The sequence below is a fragment of the Etheostoma spectabile genome, chromosome 7 (genome assembly GCF_008692095.1).
Source record: "Etheostoma spectabile isolate EspeVRDwgs_2016 chromosome 7, UIUC_Espe_1.0, whole genome shotgun sequence".
In the NCBI taxonomy this organism is placed as follows: domain Eukaryota; kingdom Metazoa; phylum Chordata; class Actinopteri; order Perciformes; family Percidae; genus Etheostoma; species Etheostoma spectabile.
In genome coordinates, this window is record NC_045739.1 from 20,299,557 (window position 1) to 20,320,624 (window position 21,068).

General features: G+C 40.7%; 1 protein-coding gene across 10 annotated transcripts; it reads left to right on the top strand.

Annotated features, from left to right (window-relative positions):
* The first annotated feature begins 3,657 nt into the window (after positions 1 to 3,657).
* Positions 3,658 to 21,062, top strand: LOC116692352 (carbohydrate sulfotransferase 11). Of its 10 annotated transcripts, none has more exons than XM_032520568.1 (6): positions 3,658 to 3,835; positions 4,046 to 4,240; positions 16,388 to 16,464; positions 16,651 to 16,665; positions 17,636 to 17,800; positions 18,004 to 21,062. In XM_032520568.1, exons 2-6 carry the CDS (start codon positions 4,147 to 4,149, stop codon positions 18,685 to 18,687), a joined length of 1,035 nt encoding a protein of 344 aa, XP_032376459.1. In that variant the 5' UTR covers positions 3,658 to 3,835; positions 4,046 to 4,146; the 3' UTR covers positions 18,688 to 21,062. The 10 variants fall into 10 exon arrangements, with proteins under 10 accessions (XP_032376459.1, XP_032376460.1, XP_032376461.1 ...); XM_032520569.1 differs by having other exon boundaries at positions 17,639 to 17,800; XM_032520570.1 differs by having other exon boundaries at positions 16,657 to 16,665.
* Positions 21,063 to 21,068: the final 6 nt, after the last annotated feature.

A 21,068-nucleotide genomic window follows, 5' to 3' on the forward strand; every position in this document is an offset into this window, starting at 1 on the left:
GCTGTCCATGGCCTTGCTTATATGCATTGGCACGTCATCATTCGCTGGTAAAAAATAACTCTACATGGAAGCTATTGATTAAAACAATCTTCTTCAGCAACCACAAGCTGACATGTATTTATATTTGAAAATTTCCCATTTCCATCTGCTGTAATAGCTCTGTTGGTGTCTTAGCCTTAATGTCTCTTCTCTGAGACCTGGCATGTGCCCTTGTTCAGAAGGGTAGGCCTATTTAGCTAATCTGGAGCTATCTGGATCACGTCCAGACGGTGAAGTTATACAAATATATATGTTACACTCTAAAATGCAAAGTAAACATAAGCTACTGTTACATTAGGCTAAATAATGTGTTTTTTTGTAATTAAAAACTACAAATTGAAATTGATGGATTGTAAGTAAGCCAAAAATCTCATTCCAAATGATGGTGCACCCCCTGAATTATTTCATAAAACGTCTAGGCGAGACACAGTTAAAAACATCGGGTTTTTTTTACTGGTCACTGGCTATTTGTCTTCAATAACATGTCTTCTTTCAGACTTGTGGTGAAAAAAAGTCCAAAATACACATTCAGGTCTGTATTTTAATACACTTTGTCTGTTTGCGTCAGTAGATTTCTCCTAAATTCAACTAAAGTTGGCTTTCTAAATCATCCTGCTGCTCCGCGATCGCTCTGCACCCTGTGATCACATATACTGGAAAGCGCTCTCTCTCTCTCTCTCTCTCTCTCTCTCTCTCTCTCTCTCTCTCTCTCTCTTTCTCTCTCTCTCTCTCTCGTACAAGCCTGTCGGATCCAAAATATGGTCATTTGCTTTTTATCAGCAACCAATCGTGAAAGTATAGGGGGCGATTTAACTCTACATGCGCCACCTCATTGGCTGAGGCCAATTTCTGACAACGTGATTCGTTCAGAAGAGTCACGCGACGTGCTCTGACATTTCCGCGGTAGCTCTAAATGTTGAAAAACGTGCTTCGAAAATCATCTCAGAGAAGACCAAAACATATGTAATTAGCAATTAGACACAGCGGATCACAAACTACGACAGCGGATGATGAAATGCCATCACACGTACGTCGATGTGTTAACTGTCGTTTGGAAAACACACAGCGGGGCTCTTCTCTCTCTCTCTCTCTCTCTCTCTCTCTCTCTCTCTCTCTCTCTCTCTCTCTCTCAAAACAGTTCACATATAGCCTACATGCCATATATTCAATATACAGGTGTTACATCTACTTTACTGAACGCAATACAACTATATAACAAAACAATTACAAAACAGTTACAGGTTTTGTATAATGTAATTACTAGGCTAGGCTATACAAGACTATAGTGGTTGGGGGTCCCTCAGGCTGTGGCAGACAGATCCGTATTTAGCCGTCAGTAGAGCTGCTGTCCTTCTCCTAGGAGAACTTACAACTTCTTTTTTGGAGTTAACTTTGGTAAGTTTATTTTTTTTGGCTATTTTACCAAGATGTAAATCTCTTAGTGAAGATTTTTTTTTTTTTCAGTGGAGGAGGAAGTGCATCTCTGTCTGACCCAGTCGGTTACTGAGCCTGCATTTAGTCAGGTTCCTTTTTCTGTATATTTAGCAGTAATGTGAAACATCTCTTGTCTTACATCTACTCTGTCTCAACATCAGCTGCGCTACACTGAGATGATGCCAGATGGGGACAGGGCAGCATTCAAGGAGGTGGGTGCACTCAACCCATACACTGGACATGAAATAGTCAACGTTGATTGCATAAATCATGATCACAAGCGCATGGGCACAGCGCTTAGGAAACTGAGTGCTGAATGTAAGTTAGGGGGCAAAGGTCAGGGTAAACTCACTGCCAGGAATTATTACAAGGGGGGGGGGGGTTATTCTAATTAAACAAGGGTCACTGGATCAAATATGGGCAGGTCTCCTCCACTCCATGTCTAGTGATGAAAACCCCACACATACTAGGTGTAATCCATCCTGGTGTTGGTGCAGGAGAGCAGAGGAGAATGGGGGGGAAAGCCAGAGAGCCATAGGCTGCACACAGGAAACCTTTTATCAAGGGAGGTGGGTCAGAAGCTCATCCCTGTGCATCACCGGATGTCCAGTGGCAGCCTGCTCAAGCGCGTGCAGCACCCAGAATGCCAAAGAGTGCCTCAACTCGGTCATATGGGCCCAATGTCCAAAAAACGTCTGTGTGTGGAAAAGCAGGGTTGAGGCTGCAGCCAGTACGGCATATTTCTATATGCAATGAGGGTGCCTCATGCCATGCTGGCTGTGATGGAGAAATTGTGGCTTCAGAGCACAGTTGTGATTGTCGATGTAGGATGGCGACAAGGTTAGGATCTCAGAAGCCAATAGTGTCCATTCTGCCAGCGCAAAGCAGAGCCGAAAAAGTGAAAAGACACCAGCAGGAGATGGAAGAGGGCCCGACTTATGGTGCTAGCATGGATATGTAGACTGTAAACTAACTTGGGGGAGCTAGGCCATGTCATGATTGTGTTCTGTCAGTCTGAAGTTTGTGGTGTAGGTGATGTTGCGATGAGGCCATGTTGATGTGCTGTTTTGGATGTTGATGTGATCAGTGATGGATGAAGCAATAATGACTTTTGGATGTTAAACAGTGTGATACTTGGATCCTACTTTGTCTGCATATTTATGGATTTCAATAGAAATTAGTGGAATTTTGCCATAAAAATCTTAAAAGGCCATTTTCTCAAAATCAGTTTTTTCTCACACTCCAAGCGAAGATTTTCCACTTCTGTAGCACCTACATACACCAAACTGTCGTACGGTCATATTCTTAACTATAGTTTGAAGGTTTTTACAGAGGGATTTGTTGATATGTAATTCTCGGCCTGATTAATATGACATGTTATGCCTACATTAGGGTGGAAATCCATTTTTCAAGGCTATGGACGGTATTTTCTGATTAACTGGGTAACAAAAGGAGATATTTATAATCCCTTCTGTAAATGTCTCTTCATTGAATATATCAACAAAATAGAAAAAAATAATTTTGAACCTTAATTTTTTCAATGGTCAGATTCTTCGCATCAAAATATATGCAAATTAGCGCCTATTTAATTAGATATAGCCTGATTTGCATGTTTAAACATCAAATTACAGAAAACCTGCAATACATTCTTTTCTCTTATTAATGTGAGTAATCAACGGGTAAAGTTTCATGGTGATATCTGTCAGTCAAATCGTTTGCCCTATTCACCTGTAGCCCAAGTCATTTAGCTGCCAGTTGTTGAGATAGGACATATTGTACCTTAGTCCATGTTGAAATCTCTGTGAACGACTGTAATGCTGCCTTCATGTGCGTCTCTTAATCCCTTTCTTCTGAGATCGATCGCATACGTTGTAGCCTCATACTGTGATGGAAATACAGTGGGCGCATGGTAAAATTTAATCATTAGAACACAGTTGACTGCAGTTTTTTTTTAACCCGAAAGTGTTGACACATTTTGATTGTAGGCTATTTTACATGCTGTGCACAACACCTGGAAGCTGAGGTTAGAAAAGGCGAATTTCTCATTATACATTCAATATTTCCGACAGTACCCGAAGGCAACATGCAAACGGACTCACTTGTATGAACCGGGGAGAGAGAGAGAGAGAGAGAGAGAGAGAGAGAGAGAGGGAGAGAGAGAGAGAGAGAGAGGTGGGTCTGACGTCATGGCATGGTGCCCCGTCCATGTTTGGCGAAGAATAAGTTTGTGTAGTTTCGTCAAACTCTAGACAACGCCAGCAACTACAGCTTAGGAGAAAGACAAACAGTTTTTTTTCATACCTTTTCATTTTGCTATAGGGTTTTTCATATCAACGCAGCATTATGAGATGTTTCATCAAAGGTGACCTTGCTTAATTTGTCATCATTTTAAAGTTAGCGTTATCTAAAAAAAATCCGCCAAGGACCAGAGCAGGCGGTTCTGGATGTCCCACTCACTTCAACATTAACGGCTAATTGCTGTGTCGTTCAACTGTACTGCTAACCTTATACCTGAATGAGCTCTTATGTTGTTGTTTGCTTTTTTTTTCCGTCTCCCGCAACTAATGAACAGGCTCCTAATTCTTCAGGGAGTCTCGCATCTTCCGCCGGCTGGTTTCGTATGAACCGCGTCGAGGCAGCGACGAGGGCTCGCCAGCAGAGCCGGGCTTCAGGATGAGGGTGCCCAGAGGAGGACGCCTGTTCCTGGCGACGTGCCTCGGCTCGCTCTTTGTTCTCGTGCTGTACTTTCAGAGCATCACCAATGCAGGTAAGCCCCGACTCATTCTCTGTTTCTTGACTAACCTTATTTTAGGCTAATATTTGGCTGATATAACGCAATAGTATTTTAAATACAAAAGCAAGCTTTAACGTTAGAGATACGGTGGCCACAAATAAAGTATAACTATAGTTTGTTGTAGAGTTTCATTCAGTGAAAATGGCACATTGGATTTACGATTATCAAAAAATCAGCTGCTATAGGAACATTACGGTAGTAGCCTATGGGATACCAGGGGTGTAGTCTACGTGATACGCAGGTATACGCAATATAACCCTCTAAGAAAGCTCTAGATTTTCACCTAAAAAGCAGCAATGGCAATTTCCATTATAATTTCCATTATAATTTTGATATTTAAATATATTTGTATATTTGATTTTTGAATTGTCATTTGAGTTTTTCTTCTTTGCATAGTCTAAATAAATGTATTTCCACCATTAATTGGTGCATACAAGTATATCAGAATGCATGAAATAAAGAAGGTCACAATTTCCCCCAGGGGGAGGACACTCAGACCCACCACTATGACATGCCCCCCCCCATCCCCAAAAGGCCTATATGTAGGCCCATACGCATACATTACAGTATACCCACTACAATACATTAGACTACACCACTGAAGGATACATACAAATACTATTGGAGTGATAACTAGTGGATAATAGAGTGGCTTTCAAATAGAGCGGTGTGGTCTTAGAGTAGGCTAATCTTAACACAATTAGCAACACTGTTACAGCTGTCTTTGTGAGTGACTCCACGACGTATGTGAAACAGAGGGCATGTGTAGAGACAGAGTGAAATGAGAATGAAATGAAGTATGAATAAGCCCACTGTGAACAGTGCAATGTTTTGAAAGCCCCCCTCCTAGTGACCTCCTGCATTCCTCTGCTTTAACCCTCCTCTCCTCTTATTACCTCTGCTCTCCCTTTTGTTTCCTGGGCTGAGCCCTCCTAGACATGGAAGGCAGATTGGTCCACAGGAGACCGCAGACTCCCAGGGAGAGGAGAGTCAGAGAGAAAGACAGGTAGAGATGATTGGTCTGTGCAAAATGGCACATGGGCTTAGAGGAGATGGGTGGAAGAGCATTTAATATTAAGGCCTTCCATGTGGATAGTAAAGAAGACAGGAGGAGGAGACTGGTGCAGAAGGGGGGAACCAATGCCAAACCTTGGTGATACTGTAGAACAAAGGGGCTCAATCAATGTGGATTTTGTTTGATAGAAAAGTATTGAGGTGAACTGGGAGATTTTCCACAGCATGTTGACATCAACATGTCAAGGCACATACTGAATAATCTGCACTTGTCATATGGGTCATAATATAATGTATAATAATAATAATAATATATAGTGGTTAAGAAATAGTACAAACTTAAAAAGCATCATAAACCCATAGCTTCACCTGATTGTCTTTGGCACACACACCCCATGATGGAACAGTTCACAACCACAGTAGTAACTCACCTTCTATAGACCACCACATATGCATTAGATGCATAACGGTCAGTGACAGATGCACATGCCACATGTAGCTAAACTTACAAGCAACACACATTAGCACTCCCTTTGACCCCCTCCACCAACTAGGTGTATATTACCCTAATAGCCTGCCTTGTTCAGGCTTGTCTGCTTTACAGTCCTACCAGCAGACAGCAAGCCACATGAGAAGCATGTTGGAGCCACAGTAGAGAGGACTTCTTTCACAGGATGTCAACAAAGCTCAGGGCTTCCGTATTTACAGGGTATCTAGTTAGAGACGGTTAAAAAGCCAACACCTAATACCTAATAGCTCCCTACTACCCGGTTATTTCCCTACTCTTTCATTTTATGCTTCTACTCTTTTCAATCTGACTGGAGCATTTTCTGTTACATTTCTGTTAAAACCTCCTGTATAACGTTCCATCTGGTATCATGATAGATTCAGTGATGAATACAGTTTTATAACCCGCAGAAACTTCAGTAACAATACATTAAAACTCCACGGTGACTTTTTTGTTGTTGAACAATGTCTTTATTGAGTTTTCATTTATAACGAAGAACTAAAAAAATAAGAATATATGTTAAATGAAATAAAAATAAAAGAAAATATATAAAATCTGTATTTATACATATACACATATGTACTGTATATACTAGTGCTGTCAAACAATTACAATATTTAATTGCGATTAATCGCATTAACGTCATAGGTAACTCGCAATTAATCGCACATTTTTATCTATCCTAAACATACACACACACACACACACACACACACACACACACACACACACACACACACACAGTCTTTTAACCATCTATATTGAAAAATACATGAACTGTTATCCAGGAGGACCTTTGGAAGATCACTTTTAACCCTTGTGTTGTCTTTCCGTCAACCATGAAAACAAGTTATCGCTTTTTCTGACATTTTTGTCACTTTTTCAATGTTGCGGTTGCTTTTTGTTGATGTTTTTTTCCAAAGTTATTTGACATTTCTAATGTTGACATTTTCAGCTTTTTTTCAAAAGCCCATGTTTTGTAATGAAAAAACTGAAAATGGGTCAAATTTGACCCGAGGACAACATGAGGGTTAAATGTGAAACCTGTCATCTCAACACCTCAGACAAATCACAGGCTGTGACCCTTCATTGAAATATTTGACCGTGACATGATGTCACACCCCAAACTCTATTATTATGTGCCAATAATCCATTTCCTTTTGGTGTCAAACACCAGTAGTTTTTAAAATAGATTTTCATTGTTTGTTATCCATCCGCCAACCTTACATACTGTTGGGATTTCTGCACTGCTGGGATCAGACAGCATTATTTAGCATGGTGGAGGCTTGATGTTCACCCAACCACCAGGATATAGGCCTAGACGATGAGAAATGGGAGTTTTCTTCCAGAAATGTTGCCTTGTTGTTGATAGAGATATAAGCCCTTGTTTGAGAGAGTTGGCGTTATGCTGCTGTGGTAACTGTCCCCGTTTCATTTCTGTCATTTGCCAGTTTCATTGGTTTCACAAAACTAATTTAACACCAAACTCTCCCTCCCTAATAAAAAGAAAGTTTGCCACCACTGCGTAGACTATGCTACAACAATCATTTCGTATGAAGCATGTCCTGTACTTGTGAGTTGAACACAGGCATTTTAGATGTCATTTTGAAATAACCCTCGTGTTTTTAGTTCACTTGTCTTTGAAATCACATCTCCTAAGTAGGCTTACTGTTCAATACCGGACAGGAAGCACAGTGGATATTATAGCTGTGCTTCTATTGTCTATCTTCCTGTGCCAACACCCTGCGTTTTGGCACTCAGGAAAACATGAGTCCCATCTAGTGTGCTATTATAAACTCATTAGTTAAGTGATGTCAGATTTGTTGCTCTATTAACTGTTAATTTGTTTAGGATTTTGACTTGGTTGGATCCAGATAGTGTATGTCACCTAGTTTTGAGCTTAAATTGTAGTTCCTTTGTGGGCAAGATAGTGTGATTTCATACAGATACAGCATTTCCTCAGGTTTTTTTGTTGTTAAAATGAGATACCGTAGCTCACTGTACCTGTGCTACAGTTTTATTTCAGGTTTATGGTGTGAGTGCATTAACTTTAGCAATATGGCTTGACGCGCTTTTGACTTTAATAAGCATAAATCACCTGTTCAAAATGACCAACACTAATGTAATTTACAGTGTATGGTGAAGTCTTGGTGTGGACCAGAATCAATGGGCGACTTCCAAAAAAAAACATGTGGTTTGTTGTGGTGAGGTCAACAGGCTGCAGGAGTACTTCTTTCATAAGCTGATAATGTATGGCTGTGTATTGACTTCATGCTGAAGTCAATACTTACACTTGCTGTGTATTGACTTCATGCTGAATACTTACAATGGCAGCAGCCATATTGGATTGTAGAACTGAAACGATTATTACTGAATTTATCTAGAGTTAATCCACGGGAAAAAAATAATCTACAAGGCTAAAGTATCAACCATTTACTGGTTCTGATTATTCTGTAAAAATGCGACGGTTTTCTTTTCCCTCTATGATAGTGAACTGCAAAATAAGACATGAGAAGACGACACCTTGGACTTGAAAGAGTTTTGTTTCATTTCAAATTTTGTCTGTTTGTGCTCCCCCGGTGACAAATAATGAATACATAATCAAATAGAATAAATACATAATAAAACAGACAAAGGAGTATATTAAAACTCTCTCTTGTTAAAAGGAAAATCTGTTTGGCACAACCTTCAGCTCCTCATACTGTATACCAGGCTGCAAGGCAGGGCAGGTTAGGGAATTTTTTTTAAATAATAATGTTGACGGATTCACACTGTGTCAGTTGTATTGGCTCACCCGGTAAAGGATCGGTCCACATTTCAGCAGAATCTGAGCATGGATTTAAAGTCATGAATGTTGATCATTGCTGTGCTTTGCGCTGTTGACATAGTCGTAGCTGATGGGCAAGAGGAAATCCACTCTGTAATCACTGGCCCCTCTGTCCGATCTTGGGCCCAGAAACATTGACCTTTGGGATCTTTCTGTATCTGAAAAGTGATTCTCTCCCTTTGTCCCCTGTTTCAACAATGAAATTTGGATGCGAACCTTGTGCTGCATTTTGGCAAATGTTGTTTGCTGAGTGATTCTAGAAACATTTCCCACATTGTTTGATTTCCAGAAAAAGAATTCTTCCTCAAACCAGTGTAAAACCGCTCTTGGCATACTGGGGAAAATTCTCTGACACGTGCTATTTCCAGTCTGCCTCTCTTATTAGATACATCGTAATTAGAGCAAAAATAGAGATAAACACCCAGTTTCTATTTCCTCTCAGACTCGCTTTTATGTGGTTTCATTGACTCAGCCGTGTCATTGTGTGTGTGTGTGTCGCTCGAGCATGTGTTATGATGCCAAGTATCTTACCTCAGCACGGAAAGGGTGATGCGCATTGTGTGTACTTGTCAAAGGTGGAGTGAACTTGTCAGCATTTACAAGATACAAAAAGTGAAATCCAAACATGTGCAAACAGTGCTCATTTCAAAATGTGTTCAGCTCTGCTGCTTGACACAGGAAACCATTTTTTATCATCACATTTTGCTAAAAACAGGAGAGATAGTACCACTGAATTGAAGAAGTGCAACATGTCACTCCGTAATTAACCCGTCCACTCACCAAATGGTTGTACTTGTCATGAGATGTCATGTTTTGTTTGCGTCATGGCTTGGAAACTAAACTGACATATTATGTCCCTGAGCAGAACCAGGACTTGTGTCTGAGGTTTACCCGTGGTAGACTCATAATTTCTGAACCATGAACATATTCTCTGTTCATGGTGCTGTTTGCTCTACATTCACCCTCTCCAATATTTCCACTTCATTTGCTGGGCATGGCTTTGTGGATTCACATACTAGAGGGTGGGAACACTCTTCTCTCTCTTTCCCAGCTATAGGAGACAAAAGGGAATTTATCTGCTCAAGCTGCTTAATAACATATTTTACAGCAGTGGATCTCTTTTACACCATGCCGCTGTTTTAGACCTTGAGTGTTCTGTCACAACTCTTGTCACACACACTGATCAAATCTGAGCTGAATTAAACGACTAAATTGCCGCAGATGGATGACAGGTGTTTGAAGATTGATTTTGATATCACTGGCACTTCAGTTCACAAAAGCAGAATCCACTCTGCTGGTTCTTCTGACAGTGATGGATTCCACCTCACAACTCTAAACAGAGGCGACATCAAGGCCTGCTCTGATGTGTCTTGCCTACACAGAGTTTTACCTAACCCTGCTGTTGGCACACATACACACAAACACACACTGTTAGCACATGTATTTATCCACAAACCCGGTTCTTCACAGCCACACACACACCCATTCATGCTCACAGCGTGTAATCCTGTCACACACCAGTGCCACTTTATGCACATCCATGCACATCGCCACTTATAAACTGACTTTGACATCACTGCAGCTGTTGTGAAACAAACAAAGAATGTTCTGATGCCTTTAATTTCCCCCACAATGCCGATAGCTCTTTAGAGCGCATTGTACACCACATGCTACACCTGCAGGCTATTTCTTCTGCCTCACACTGTGTGATGTATCAAAAGAGTATTTGTTAATTTCCCTAACTTGTTCTATCTTGTAAATCGTTAAGTCTTCTGACTGCCCTCTTTTTAAAATCGCTTACATTTAGGACTTTTTCAGAATGAAGGAAGCACTAAAGCCTACAGTGGATTTCTATGCAAAGACAAGAGCTGAAGTCTTTGAACATGATGTTGTGGTGTCTGTGCTTAATGGTCTGGTCAAACTGTGCCTCTGGTCTTCTATTGTAAACTAGTAGCACTGGTAGTGATTGTCATGTGATCTGTTACAGGTTAGCTGGGATCCATTTGTAGCTTCTCTGTCATTCCTATGATGAAAAAATGTGTTAGTTTGTGTATAGTGATATAATACACTGATATGGCAGTCCTTTAGGAGTAGACAGCATACTTTAGCATCCATAGCTTTTTTTTGTTTGTTTTGTATATCAACTATTTTTTATTTTGTTTAAACAATTAACAAACAATACACTGGGAAATAGGAACACGTCCCAAAAAAAAGACCCAACAAAAGCAAAACAGCAGAAGCGGAGCTTGCAGCTCACCAACAAGAGGAAGCAACAGCTTAATAGTCTGGCCAAAGGGTGGATGAGGCCGCTTACACTGTTACCAGCAATTACCACTCATTCCCTGAAACGAGTTGCAAGGCTCTCACAGGAACACCTCTAGCAACAAACTGTAGCATTACAATGTGCTTTTGCCTACACACATCATACATTCTGTTGCTTTTTTAAAGACAAAAGACAAATTGGTTGAAAATGAAATATTTTAACCGCTTAGCATAACTGACCCAAGATTGATGCAGTACACATTTATACTGGATTTATTCTGACAACAATAAAGATTTTTATTTCATTTTGGAGTATTATTTTCACTTTTATAGTTCAGAATCTACTACTGGGACTATTGTATCGGCTGAAACAAAAAAAGAAATTATAATAAATTGCTTTGCCATATCACCCAGCTTTATCCCCTTTGGCTTGTTCTATATCCTGGCTCTGACATGCATGCTGATTATACATACAGGGGTGAATAATTTGTTAAGGCCTCACCAACTGAGGGGAGCCTCTCTACCTTCAGACTAAGTGAACTCATAGTCCATCAAACTGAAGCCTTTTAAAGTTCAGGAGGAACAGAGGGGCTGCTGATATATTTCAGATCAGTCTGAACTCTGACATATTTTCTGAAGTGAGAAATTAGCTGGTTGATTTAGTAACATAATCCATACATCTGTTGCAGGAACTGTGCAAGTGAACATAACGAGGGTAAGCGTGAGATTGAAAGGAACTCCCTGCCCCTCTACAAAGGATATCACTGATCGTAAAGTCACTTCATGTTGTTGGTCTAATTACCACCATATGCAGCTCTGAGGATGTGGATGGTGTAACACCTTTGAATTCAGCAACACTAAACAAAACAAACACAGAAATTATGGCAGCCCTGTTACTCATGATTGTCTCTTCCTGCCTTCTGTTATTATTTGTGATATCTTATTTTCACTTTCAGTTGTACAGTGAAACATACTATATATAACTCAATCAAAGGAGGCTCTGCTCATGGAAACTTCCATTATGTAGCCCTCATAAAGACAGGCCTTCATTTCAGTGCAATTTAGTGTACTTGTACCTCTGTAAGTAATTAATTACATTATTGATGCCACAGAATCCTTTTTTGCTATTATTCATGATCTCAGAGGGGAAGAAGGTGTTCAACAAAAAGGAAGCTCAGATAAGAACAGATTCCTTTTTTTTATTACTAAGGTGATGCGCCCCCCCCCCGCCACACACACACACACACACACACACACACACACACACACAGTACACATTGTAGTATACTTCTTAACAAAGTTAGTCACTGACTTGCTGTCAACTGTTAGTCATAAGATAGTGCTGTCTGTTTATAAGATGGTGCTGTCTGTTTATAAGATGGTGTTGTCTGTTTATAATGCTACAGTGCCGTCTGATTAGAAGGCGTAATGGAACCGTGTTTGTCTGTGAATATAACATCCTGACAGGCTGTTAAGCCAGACAGACCCAGGTTCAACATGAGACTGTTTGTGTGTGTGTAGTAAGACTGCGGCCTCTTCTGCTCTTCAACTGTGAGCATTTTGTCATTTCCTGGGTCCTGAGAGGAAGTGGTGGTTTCTGGTGCATGTGATAGAACGTTACAGAAACACATGTGGTTTTTCTGATGTTTGAAGTAGCCTCTGAATGTACTTTTCCATTGAACAGAGAACACATTGACCGTGTGAGTGCAGGTGAAGGCTTTGATGCATTATAAAGGATAAGGAAAGCATTTCTGAGTTTAACTATGTGTATACAACAAAAGCAGTGCACTGCTAAAGGAAGAGAACATCTTGGGGGGCTGATGTTTTGTGGTGCCAGTAAGTAAGTAAGTAAAGCACCTTTCAAAACCATGGTTACAAGGTGTTGTATAGATCAACATTAATTAACATTAATAAAATGGAAAAAGGAAACAGTCTGACTAAAAGCCAACATTAATGTAATAATAAAGACTAAAAAATGGCAGAGAGAAGCTAAATAGACGGACATAGAGACCTTTTATATAGCCTTTAAATAGGAGAACGGATCTGTAGAAGGAATTTAGCTAGATTTTAGAGGAGGTTTCAGATCCACAAATTAAGTGACATGTCAGAAAAAAGCCAACATTCCTTTAAGGCAGAGCAAGAAACAGGGACACCATCCTCCCTTCAACAGGCTTACATGTTCACATTCATATAAACCCTCACACATTGAGAGGCTGTGTCAATAATTATGTTATGTTAATGGTTCTGTGAGGCTCTACTCAAGCACAGAGGGACTTTGAGCCAAATGCTAACATCGCTAGTGTAATGTTTACCACGGTTACCATCTTAGTTTAGCATGTCAGCATGTTAATATTAGCAAAGCAGCACTAAACACAAAGGACGGCTAAAGTTGATGTGAATGTCATTTGGTCTTGGCAAAATGTTTTGGGCAAAGTCAGATTTTGATCCTCAAAGTCAGTAGGCTTCTTCCCGTGCACAGCAGCTGAATTCTCGCAATATCACATATCATGAAATCACATATCACAAAAATCCATCTTGTCAGGCTCCAACCAAATGGGTTTGTGTCTAAAGTAACCGCTTGTTGACCAATCAGCGTCCGGTAAGGAGCTACTGGCGGGGTTTAAGTGGGTGTGATGGCCGTGAATGTTTGTTCAAAACAACAGTGGCGGACTTGATAGACAGATGGTTCATCCAATCATCTGCCAGGTCATTTTTGAAGGTGCCTGCCCTTTCCCGAATAGTTTCCAATGGCGGCTTCTTAGATGGTTCTGTGTAACAAACCATTTGGCTTCAGGTTAGTAGGCTTCATGCTCAGGGGACAATGCATGTCTGTACAAAATGTCATGGAAAGCCATCCAACTGCTGTTGATACATTTTAATATGGACCAATGTGGCTATGCTAAGAAATTAAAAAAATGAATATCATTTAATCAACAAGCATGTGCATAACCACTGAGAGTCGGCATGGTGGTGTAATAATGCGAGGTGATGCCGAGATCTCAAAGCGGCTGATATTGCGCTGCCGTTCTCCTGTCTTATGGCACTTCTAAACAATATGCCACTCACATTTCATGAACCACTTCTCGCCATCATAACGATTCTTATTGACATACAACCTGTACCATTTTAGGGCACACGCATATAGAATGTTTAATTTATTAACTTATGTACTTCATGCACACAGTCTTTTCTGACCTTTTTGAATAAGTTTACAGACTAATCAAGTTTTATGACTCAAAACATTTTAGTTGACTAATTAGCTCTTTATGTACAGTACTTTGCCCTTTTTGCTGTTTTTACCCTTGAAATATCAGTATGAATCACATGTTTCCCAGTATGCATGCTGTGTTTGTACTTGAAAACAGACAATAAACCAAATAATATGGGCACACAAGTGTCTCTTGACCTACTTCCTAGTTTCCTGAGGAAGCGCCCTGAAGGCGGCTTATGATGTGAACTGCAGTGCGGTTGACTGAGAGATTAGACACTCTACCATTATTTTAAGTACTACCTGGAGTTTAGACTAATTTCTATGCATGATGATGTTTCACAGTATGTGTCAACCCTCTGGGATGCAGTGTGCTGTTTCTGTGGCTTCTTTAAACTTCTCCTTTCTCCTCAACATTACACCCTAACATTGTATATTTGACTCTTAGTGCTGTGCAGAACATGTTATCATATATGCATACACTTCATATACTTCATATTGCATGTACATTTGATGTAACTGTGTGTGTGCGTGTACCTAAGATGTGAGTTTTGCATGTCCATGGTTCAGCTCGACTAGATGTCTATCTCTGCGTGATAAGATGATGTGGCACAGTTTTACCCAGAGGAAGTTGAGGATTTTGATGATCCATGTGAGCTCAGGCAGAGAGGAGGGACAGGGAGAGGCTTAATCAAGGCAGTATCTGTCTCACCGTCTATCTCAGATCCTTTTTATACTACATGTTTTTCTAAATTTCCTCAGTACAGCAGCTGTTCTCCTTTTTTGGTTTTCTGCTTCCTCAAAATGGAAGGAAGTTAATATGATTTACAGTTTTCTTTTAATCTTGCACAATAGCTTTTAAACAGTAGTGGTTGATGTGTTTGTTTCATAGAGACTTGATTCCCAAGCTGACACAGATTTATTACATTTGTGTAACATTTCAGAACAGTGACATTTCAGTCTTTTTTGCCTAATGTAAACTCAGCAGAAACAAGAGAAACAGTGGGAGAGAATAAGACTCTGTCTGCTTCTGGGTTCCATACTTGCATAGCATATCCCTACAACTTGCTTTTTTTCTCTAACTGATACGCTTTCCATATGATGGTATGGCATTTACCCCATTGTTCTTTAGGTATACTTTCAAAAAGATTCCCTTATGCTAATATCGTGAAACACATTCCCCACCTCCCTCCACCTCCTTCTCATTCCAGCTTTTTGTAAGATGTAAAGCTCTATGCATTGTTGAGCCACATGTGCAAAACAAATCACTTTTCTTGCTTAGTACCGTTAGCTGCAGACCCAAACACTGACTGCGATCAGGCCTGAGGGGGGTGGAGCAGGAGAGGAGTGGGGGTTGGAAGGAGAAGACAGATGTGTTTATAGAGGCTGGAGGAGGGAGGAAAGATGATAGCAAGGTCTCCAACGGGATATTTTAACTTCCTAAAACTAGCAGAGCCTCCACCAACTCCATCACTACAAATACACGTTATGCAGCCATGCGTAGTTCTAACCCACCGCTCACCAGTGATGCATATTTTTCATTGTTTGGTTGTGTAATCTAAAGATGTTGGTAGCTGGTCAGGTGGATGGTAGTGTGCGTTCTCCAAATCTTTTTGGTTTTGTATTGTGTCCTCCACTTTATTGGCTGTGGATAGATAACTGAGGGTTAACATTGAAATTAAAAAAGGATAAAGTAAAAGAAATTGCAGCGAGTGCAAAGGGAGACCTAAAAGGGCCATGTGTAACTTATTTAAGAGTTACAGAGAGAGTTTAGAAGGAACACACTGTTCCTACAGTACGAAATCTATAAATGAAAAAGGCAGAACCAGAGGAGGGTTGGAAAGTTGGCTCGGGCTGACCTTTCCCATACTCTGTATGTATAGACATCTTTAATGTGTGATTTAAACCTCTGCAAATACATGACTCATTGCAAAATAAGAGTGTCTCTCTTAAGTGACCTACATATGAAAAAAATTAAAACCGGTGTGGTCGTCAGACTGAAATCAGTGGTGATCATGTTAACAATGCCCCTGCAGTAAAAAACATGTCTGGACATGTTCTTTGGTTTGACATATAACACACAGGCAACATGTCACGGAACGACCACAATGTTACCCATTTCACATTTTCACAGTAATCTAGTGAAAAAGTGAGAAATAAATTAGAGCAATGGAAAGAGAATAGAAGTAGAATTCTTTTGTTAAAGCATAATATATTTTTGTTGCTAATTAGGCAATCAATAAATGTGGCGAGCAGCACCTGGTCATCACATGGATTTTTGATGTGTCTTTCTAACTATAGAACCTGGTGTGAAGACTGACAGCAGACCAGGGAAAAGCAGGAGAAGTCCACTGCAGACCCTCTACAATGGAGACCAGGTGAGAACACAAGAAACATTACATTCATTTAATCCACGCTTTTATCCAAAGTGACCAACAATAAGTGCATTGAGCCATGAAGATACGACCCAAAAATTGCAAGTACATCAAAATCAACAGATACTGTAAGCAGAACTGCTTTAAGTGCTACATCTCTTCTTCTTTTTCATCTTTTCATGGGCCAAGACACAGCTTGAACAGGTGAGTTTTCAGTCTGCAACAGAAGTACAGATTTATGTTTTTTGAAACGATAACGAAATGTTGTTTAGGTAGTAAGTTGTTATACAAGACAATAATGCAATGAGATTTTATCTGGTGTATTTATATACATATTTTTTTGTTTTATGTTGGGCTCATATCATTGCTTTTTAGGGAGCCTATTTTAACCTTTGGCCAGGGACCTCAGATGAAAATGAGCCTTTTGGCTAATTTCTGGCATTTGTACAGAATTAATATTAAAACTAAGATAGACCCTCACAAACGCAACAGTTAGCGTTTAGCAATGTTAGCTTTTAGCAATGCTAGTGGCATCTGTTCCATCCTTGGTCATTAGCTGTATGTCTGTTTCCACCTCACTGTTCTTGGACCTAAGTGTAGGCCTACAGTTAGCACATTAAGCTTCCAAAGCTGATTCTTTTCTGATCATTAGCGGTTTTTAGCTCACTGTTGAGATGTCCAACCCAGAAAGTTTTTTGCCAAAACAGGCAGCTGTGGAAAACCACTGTACACTACCTACTCCGCACCAAACAGCAGACGCAGTTAGGTACCACCTGGTAAACATAGCAGAGCATTTAAATATTCAAATATCTTCCGAATATTGAGCTGAGGAGGTAGTAGACACCCAAAACCTCAAAAAACTGCTAACTGCTGTTTTCTGTAAATAATATTAAGCTGAAGGAGAAATATACTCAAAATATTGAACCTGATCAACCTGAATCTGTCTTGTGATAGTCTTGCTTTGCCAGATCATGGCTAGTCCACACATGATGCATGACTCAGCCAACTTGGGGCGAATGCTCTTACTGGGTGAGCCAGAGACCGCCCCACCTTGTCGGCATTTTTAATGTATTTTTTGAAAATGTTTTTTTCTATTTCTGCTTCTTCTTCTCCCACTCACCCATTGGGGCCCTCTTTAATTGGCCCTGCATCGTCCTGATCACATCTTCACAAGCAGCTGGAGCTGTTGGCAGCTCAGAAGTCCCTCCACGGTCGCAGGGAGCTGTTGGAGCAGGCGTGTCTGAGCCACACCAGGAAGCGCCAAGTGCTTTCACCGGAAGATCTCAAACACCTCATTGTGGATGATAAACACAGCCTTATTTACTGCTACGTACCCAAGGTTGGTTATATTAGGATTAAGTATAAGATTTAGTATAAAGAGTTATTAAAATCCTACTCACTTGATATTTTTATAGAACTGTTGAGATGAAAGTTTGTAGCATTGTATATAAAGACTTGAGTGCTCACTTTTTCTTTTTTTTTAGATGTTTGAATGTGTGTTTTGGCTTGAAAGAGAATCTTCCCATCTTGTATCACTTCCAGGTAGCCTGCACCAATTGGAAGCGTGTCCTTATGGTCCTCAGCAGCGGGGGCCGGTACACCGACCCCCTTTCCATCCCGGCAAATGAGGCCCATGTGGCAGGCAACCTCCGCACACTCTCCGAGTTCTCAGTCCCCGAGATCAACCAACGCCTTCGCAGCTACCTCAAGTTTATCTTTGTGCGGGAGCCCTTCGAGCGCCTGGTGTCCGCCTATCGTAACAAGTTCACCCGTAGCTACAACACCGCTTTCCACAAGCGCTACGGAACCAAGATCATCCGCCGGCACCGTCCCGACCCGGAGCCTGAAGCACTGGAGAAAGGGAACGACGTTTCTTTCCTGGAGTTTGTCCAGTACCTCGTGGACCCTCGGACCCAACGGGAGGAACCTTTTAACGAGCACTGGGAGCGGGTGCACGCCCTCTGCCACCCCTGCCTGATCCACTACGATGTAGTGGGGAAGTACGAGACTTTGGAGCCAGATGCACAGGCTGTGCTCAGGTTGGCTGGAGTGGAGGGGACACTTCAATTTCCAACGTCTGGTAAAAGCACCAGGACTGATGGCAACATGGCAGCCCGCTTTTTTAAGCACATCAGTCCTTTTTATCAGAAGAAACTGTTCAACCTGTATCGAATGGACTTCCTGCTCTTTAACTACTCCACGCCAGAGTACCTCCGGACTCGATGAGGGGCGGAGACAAGAGGATTAACATCAGTGCCATGGATGTGTGATAGTTGTGATGGTTTTCCTTTCACATCCTATTTAGACTTTTTCATTAGTGATAATCATTTTGCACTTTTTGGTTGCCATGGACAATTGTCATCGCGGCCTGGAGTCACAAGCACTGACTTGTCACTTTGACACTCCGACAATAACAGCCGTGGAGAATGAACTTTAAAAATGCAACCCAATTTTTTCCTGAAAAGAAAAGACCGACAGTTTGTGCTTTAATCTACAAAGCGTGTGTCATATTTGTCTGTGTGCGTACTAGTGAGAACACGGTGTTTTGTTTTAACAGTATGCAGAACAGAATGCAGATGGCTTGTTCCCACAATGTTGAAAGATGTGACGCATTAGCTGTCTTTAAAGACAGGTCCTTTCTGCCGGGGCTTTGGGTTCAGTTAGAAATTCAATATTTATTTTTTATTCACCTGATTGCCATTCATTACCTAAAAAAAATGACTTTGTGTTTGTTTGATTGACTTTCAGTTTTTTCATCGTGTTACATGTCATCGTTGAGTTGGTGTAATATGCCTCACCAGCATCCCAGCGGTGCCCACTTAAGTTAAAGTGACTCCCATGGCTTGTTCTTTTGAGAACTAATGAGCCATACATTAAAGTCACTCTCCCGAGGAGCAGGTTTTCCTCTCGCATGGGTGGTATACAGGTGAATGTGCTAACTGTGACACTGAACACAGCTGACTCATTCACTTCTCTGGACGGCATTTATTTATGTATGTCAGTGCATACAGTATTTATTGTTATAGAAATGTGTGTGTGTGTGTGTGTGTTAGGAAGGATTTGGGGTCATGATTTTGTGAAAATGAATTTTATATGAAAGAACAGTTTAGAGTTTCTTTTTTATGCATGGAAAGTTACTCGCTTTCTCGGCTTTTGCACATAAACTCATCACATTCTATTCCTTTTTTCTGTCAACTTCTCTGATCAAACCCTAGTTCCAAAGCCTCTGCTTGTCTTATCTTAATCGTCACAGCATTCGTTGACGATATCTTAAATGTGTATCCGAGAGTCTGTGTATCTGACTCCTTAATTCCAGTAAAAGGTAGTTACCATCCCTCCTCTATCGCTGTCTGTGTTTAGCTCTGGGCAGGTTAGCTGAACAAACAAGCGCATAGCTGTGGTCAGGGCTGGGTCTGGCCCAGTGCTAGCCCTGGTCAGAGCTTCCCTTGTTAGCGTGAATGCAGGCGCATGAAGGGGTTAATCCACCTATAGGCGTCTCCACTGCAGGGCCTTGTTCAGCAAATGTGACGGAATTTACATCAAGATCAATACAGGTGTTAATATAGAAAAAGAATCATTAATGGCATTTACTGTGAAAATATCAGTTTTAACAAATGTCTTTCTAAAGTCTTCGCCCTGGTGTGTTGTTTGGGTCTGTGGGACCCGTTTTCAATGTTTAGCTAAAAGAAAAATTATGTTATTTATTAAGTCTTCTAACTCAAACTCATTGGCCTTGGCTCATTTTCTGTAAAGAACATAAAAATAACTTATTTTCAATGACCGCGCACGGTACACCCCCGCTACACATAATATTTAATTGAGCGCTAAGTATTTTTATATAAATTGTTATGACCGTACGGATTCAAAAGCTTAATGATGTGGTGGGAACATTAGGAACAAAAATATGAACATTTAACCACACAAGGGTTAAATGGCTCATGGCTCGAGGCTACATTAGCCGCTACTAGCATAACACACCTGAATCTCGCACCGAATTCTTCGCAGTTGCAACATCCCCCGGACATGTATTTGTTTCCAGTAGTTATCCCTAGGAATAATAGGAATTCACCCCAAAAATAACAAATCCACATTTACATTAAAATAGACATGTCCCCCAGTCAGTAGCAGTTGCTTAAAGAGCAAGCTAGGACATGCAAAACAAGTGGGCATTGATCTGGAAGGACAGTGTTAACGTTTATCTCTATATCTTCCACATTTCTTTTTCCAAAATATTTCATCTTTCCAACGAATATTTTCAGGCCCAGGCAGGCCATCTCTGGAAACATTGCTTTGTTCTGCCTGTGGTAATGCTTTGAAAAGTGCAATATCTATATGTGAGTTATCTGTCTTTCTAAGTGTCTTCCTTTTTTATAGAAGCCTTACTATTGTGCCATCATGCTTATGCCATTTCTGTTTCTGTTTGCTATGAATGCAGCCATGGATTACAGGGTTTCCATTTTCTACTCCCCTTTGTAGCACTGTGTGATTTAAGCCATCATTTGCAAGACGTGACTTGCCAAAACCCAATCGCACGCTTCCTGTTGCTACTTCCTACTGGCGAGATGACATGCCGCGCAAAATATATGTTGTACCTTTTAATTTCTTTT